At 35.9% G+C, this 5,484-nt stretch overlaps 1 protein-coding gene across 1 annotated transcript in view; it reads left to right on the top strand.

Annotated features, from left to right (window-relative positions):
• LOC104391756 (zinc finger RNA-binding protein-like) overlaps positions 1-5,484 on the top strand; it is a gene marked incomplete at its 3' end in the record, with an annotated part of 37,304 nt that overhangs the window by 10,473 nt on the left and 21,347 nt on the right. Inside the window, exons 9-12 of the mRNA XM_010001087.1 lie at positions 762-1,062; positions 1,886-2,079; positions 3,517-3,636; positions 4,602-4,747. Coding sequence (XP_009999389.1) covers positions 762-1,062; positions 1,886-2,079; positions 3,517-3,636; positions 4,602-4,747 — 761 coding nt within the window. The remainder of the gene's footprint in view (positions 1-761; positions 1,063-1,885; positions 2,080-3,516; positions 3,637-4,601; positions 4,748-5,484) is intronic.

The following is a 5,484-nucleotide window of genomic DNA, read 5'->3' as shown; positions in this document are numbered from 1 at the left end:
TGGAATAAATACCGCAGGCTGCACCGTGAACCCCTGTGATCTGTGTTTTAAATTTGGCCATGCAATAATAAATGGTTTGGCAATGTAGAATGTGTGTTTAGATATTACAGATTTTCCTCATAACTCTAGAAAGGTTAATGTCAGTAACAGATACAGTAATAATATTCACCTATTACAGCTCTTTATATTTCAGAACGCTGTACAAAGTGGCAATAGTAAAATCATTCCTATTAAAATAACCTGGAAAGTCTTTCTGTATAAATAATCTTAAAATGTAGTTAGCAAAAGAGACAGCGTTGTTGAATCTGAATTAAATAACTTATTTACAAATATTATTTGGAACCAAAACGGTTCAGTGTAGTACAATTTTTGGAGGGAGAATAAAAAGCAACCAGGCAACAAAACAGTGACATTGAAACTGTTTGAGCAAGTTTCCTTCAGTTTTACTGGCTTGTGAATTTATTAGCTTTCTGTTCTTGTCTACACAGCTTTTGGAATAAATGTCTGTATTTCTAATGGAAATAAGCAATCTGAGATAACTATTGACTGTTTCCTTGTTACAGATGACAAGACCTTTTAAATGTCTTTTTCTGCCCCCCAAGGTCACTTTCTGTTAAAAATAAATAACTTTTTAGTTATATTGGTTTATTACTTTTTTTTTGTGATATTGATGTTTCTGTTAAAGCTTCCATAACCTATAACAAGTTCATTTTTTATACTTATCTCAGGGAGATGATATTAATTTCTCTTTATTCTTATAGGTAGTAAAGTTGCATACAAAACTTGGCAAGCCCATTCCTTCAACTGAACCAAATGCGATTGCCCAAGCTACTTCCTCAACATCTACATCTGTTTCCAAACCTATTGCCTCAGCTTCAAATATAGTAACTAGCAGCAGTACTGTGAACTCCTCTGTTGCATCCTCTGCAGTGAAAATACTTACTCCCATGGGAAACATACCACTTAATATGGCATCCAACAATAAAACATCTTCAACCGCTGCTAATATAGCTGTAAAGAAAATATCTACACCAAAAATAAACTTTGTTGGCAAGTACAGAAGTCAGTCTTTATTTTGCAATATAACCTATTCTATATTTTTAAAGATCTTACTGCAACAAATAAAAATGTATTTGTACTAATGGATGAATAACTGTTGTGTTTAAAAGAATTATTGATAGGTGAAAATAAGAATGTGTATAAAAGTTTTGCTTCACAATTTTTGGTGTTATCTCCACCTGATCTCTCTTGGAGGCTTCTCTCACCTTCATAAGAAGCTTCCCACCTTTAGTTTCTAATGTAGTAGCCATTGGAGTATTTCGGTTTATAGTCCAGTTGATTCTAATTTGGCAGCCTGCAGTAGGTTGGCAGTTAATAACTTGGCAACTGAAACATCCTTGTAACAGTGGAAACTTTTGAAATAAGCATGACAGATATTTATGAGATGGAAACAGTTGTGCAACACTGAGATTATACCTTTGTTGGTACAAACATAAGGTTTTGAAGTATTTTTTTTGATCCATTTACAAGCAAAAAAATAAATGTATGACAGAGAGATGATTAATATATATTTGCTGAGTTGTTCCCATTCAGTTTGACCTCTTTGGAAAAATCATAGAAATTATTATGAAAATTGCAACTAAATAAAGCAAAAGTTTTTCTTATTAAAATAAAAAACTAAGTGTTTAAATAACTTGTTGTTAAACTTAATTTAAAAAATACCTTTATTTGTATTTAAAATATGTTTAAGTTTTAACTAATTTTAAAAGACTGATAATGCTTTGGCCAGAACATTGATACTTGCAAAGTGTCTTCAGTTTGCACATCATGTGTAATCATATTCCCATTTTATAAAATTTAGTGATGTAACTTTTTTTATTTGTAGGTGGTAATAAGCTTCAGACAACAGAAAATAAACTGGAAGAAATAAAATCAGCTGAAAGCACTAAAATAACAACTGCTACTACAGTACAAACACAGGAAATAAAACCAGACACAGCAGCTGAACCAGTGACTCCTACAACTCTTGCTGCCTTGCAAAGTGATGTCCAGCCAGTGGGCCATGACTATGTGGAGGAGGTATTGATATGAAAATGTGGATTATTTTTTTAAACTATTTTAATGAAAATTTATTCAGGTGTCAGTAACAGCAATGCAAATATATGGTCTGTATCTACTTCATTACTCATTTGCAAATGATGGACAACTTGATGCCTATACTACTTCCTTCATTATCAAAACATTGATTTTATTTAAGTCTAGTTAACAGTCATGTTCGCAATGACAATGCAAGACAAAGAACTGAGCTTGAGATGTTACAGGATGCCATTTGCCACCTTTGCTGCAAGGGGACATTGTTGGCTCAAGTTCAACTTGGCATTCACCAGGACCCCTCCAGGTCCTTTTCTGCCAATCTGCTTTTCAGCTGGGCAGCCTCCAGCATATATTGGTGCATGGGATTGTTCCTCCTCAGGTGCTGGACTTTGTGCTTTCCCCTGTTGAACTTCACAAGGTTCCTGTCAGCCCATTTCTCCAGCCTGTTGAGATCTCTAGATGGCAGTGCAACCTTCCGGCACATCAGCCACTGCTCCCAGTTTTGCATCACCAGCAAACTTGCTGGGGGTACACTCTGCCCCATCACCCAGATCATTAATGAAGATGTTAAACAAGACTGGTCCCAGTATTTACCCCTGGTATTTACTAGCCTCCAACTAGGTTTTATTCTACTGATCACCACCCTTTGGACCTTTTCATTTGACCAGCTTTCGATCTACCTCACTGTATGATTATCCAGCCCATACATCAACAGCTTGTCTGTGAGGATATGGGACACTGTCAAAGGCCTTATTGAAGTCCAGGTAGACAATATCAGCTGCTCTCCCCTCATCTACCAGGCCAGTCATTTCATCACAGAAGCTTATCAAGTTGATCAAGCATGACTTCCCCTTGGTGAAGCCATGCTGACTAGTGTCGATGATTTTCTTGTCCTTAACGTGCCTGGAAATGGTTTCCAGGATTAGCTGCTCCATCATCTTCCCAGGGATCAAGGTGACGATGACTGGCCTGTAGTTCCCTCGGTTTTCCTTGAAGAGTGACAAGGCATCAAACCTGCAAAGGCTTGTACATATGTTTACACTTTTTTATTGTGCATGTTTCTTTTATGCTCAGTGGGGTATTCTTCATTTGGATGGCATGAAATATGTGGATGAAGTCTGATGTAATTTTTTCATAATTTGTAGGTTTGTAATTATTCAACTTAGTATGTTCAGGCTCATTTTTAAAGCTGTGTACTCTGGAATAGAAGGACTTTGTTCTTTGTTCATTGCCAAATATGATGGTGTGTCTGTTAGAACCTAAAGTTCTAGTTTACCTTCTTTCAGTTACTTTGTGAACTTTTTAAGATGTTCTGAGATGGGTAGACATCCAGTGTCATTGAATTAGATTAATTTTTACATCAACTTTGTTGTTTTTCTTTAAATTAAAAAAAGCCAACTGTGTTATAACTTTGTTTTCCAGGTAAGAAATGATGAAGGAAAGGTGATCCGCTTTCACTGTAAACTTTGTGAATGCAGTTTTAATGATCCTAATGCCAAGGAGATGCACTTAAAAGGGAGGCGGCACAGACTTCAGTATAAGGTTAGTAGAAATGCTCATGCTTCTTGTCTGAAGATCCACCAGATGTCACCTGACAGATTACATATTTTTATATTTAAAGACTAGTCAAAAGTAGGTACTCTGAATAAACAGCATATAAAAAAACTAGAGAAATATGTTTATTAGCGAGTATAGTCTTTAAAATAGTAATGCAGAATGTGAAACAGCATTTTGGTTTGGGTTTCTTCTTTTTTAAACATTTTGAACATTGCAACATTAAAATATTGTACAGCATATGCAAGCAAAAGTAGGTGCTTTATGTGGTTAACCATTAATTTCCAATAGTATAAAATAGTAGTGCTCAATGTTTTTGGCAGGATAAATCACATAAACCCTTTGTGGAGACATTTGAGAAACAAATGTTGCAGACTTTTAGTCATGAATGGAGAGACACCTATACTGTGACATAAGCTATGCATTTTGATTATTATAAGATTATATAGGAAAAATCTACTGTGGTCACAGGAGATACAGTGGGCCTGCATAATCATAAACGGGATGAAATAAGAGAAAAAATTGTGAGAAAAATGTATTCAGTAACTCATGATTATACCCCTGTATGAGGGAGCCTTCAGGAATAGGGCATCAGGAAACACACTGTAGTTGAGATTAAATGGGGGTTTTTTTTGGGCTATAGAGTAGTTGTTCTGCTATAGAATGAACAGCAAATTACTTAGTATTTCATGTAACATTTTAATCTTAAATTGCTTTGTTCTCATATAGTTGAAGAGGGAATTAATGCTATTTGTAATATGTTGCTATTTCTTTCCTTTACTGGACACAGGGTGTTTTTTTCTTCAACTATTAATTCAATGCAGTTCTAAAACTGCATTTTACTCCCCTTGATTTTATCATAGACCAGTAGCGTGTCTTAAACATGTCAGAACAATTCTGTATCCTTGAGATTACAAGAGGCAAACCAACATTTCATTATTTTTCTGAACTAGAAAAAAGTAAACCCAGATTTACAAGTAGAAGTAAAGCCCAGTATTCGAGCAAGAAAAATTCAAGAAGAGAAGATGAGGAAACAGATGCAGAAGGAAGAATACTGGAGAAGGCGAGAAGAGGAAGAACGCTGGCGGATGGAAATGAGGTAATGTGTTCTGTTTTATCAGTGAATGAGACAAAGCTGCAGTCAGATTATCTAAAACTAACTCTGTTTCTGTAATTACTTGCGGCAGAGCAAGGGACTGGGACGCCATGATGGTCACAAGTAACAGCCTTTATTAATAGGTTGCATCGCATTCTTATACCTTTTTCTACTGTCCACGCGCCTTACGCTTCCTTCCCATTGGTTAATAGCTTCTGTTCATGCATTCTATCTTACTTTGTGATAGGTTACAAGTTTCTTACATTTTCTTACAAGAATGTCAACACGCATCCCTATCTCTCTCATACCTTCTTTTCCCACAAACATGTTTTTCTCTAACTGCCAAGGGCACAGCTGTAGTTTGTTAAAATCAAGGCCACTTGGGGCCCGTAGCTGATGCCCACAATTACTTATTTTGAATACTTGTTTTGGGAACTCTGTACTGTTTTGTTTTAAATTATATTTGTTTGTTAGTGTTCAATCCCTCTGAGGAATGTAGACTTAATAGAAGTATTTGCTTATAAATTCAGGCCCACTTTCAAAATAATCATTCATTTTAGTTACCCTCTGGAGTTCACTGGTATTTACTCATGACTACTAGAAATGAGTTAGTAAGAACATCCAAGAAGTTATTTAGAATGATTGGAAGTATTAACTGCTTGTCACAGGCCAGTATTGGGGGACTACCGGCTGTCAGGATGTTTTCGCGACTTCCCCCCCTAATGTGGAGAGGTTTGTGA

This window comes from Chaetura pelagica, unplaced genomic scaffold (assembly GCF_000747805.2).
Source record: "Chaetura pelagica isolate M959 unplaced genomic scaffold, ChaPel_1.0 scaffold257, whole genome shotgun sequence".
Classification (NCBI taxonomy): Eukaryota; Metazoa; Chordata; class Aves; order Apodiformes; family Apodidae; genus Chaetura; species Chaetura pelagica.
The sequence above is the reverse complement of the archived record's forward strand: the minus strand, read 5'-3'. Positions and strand labels throughout refer to the sequence as shown.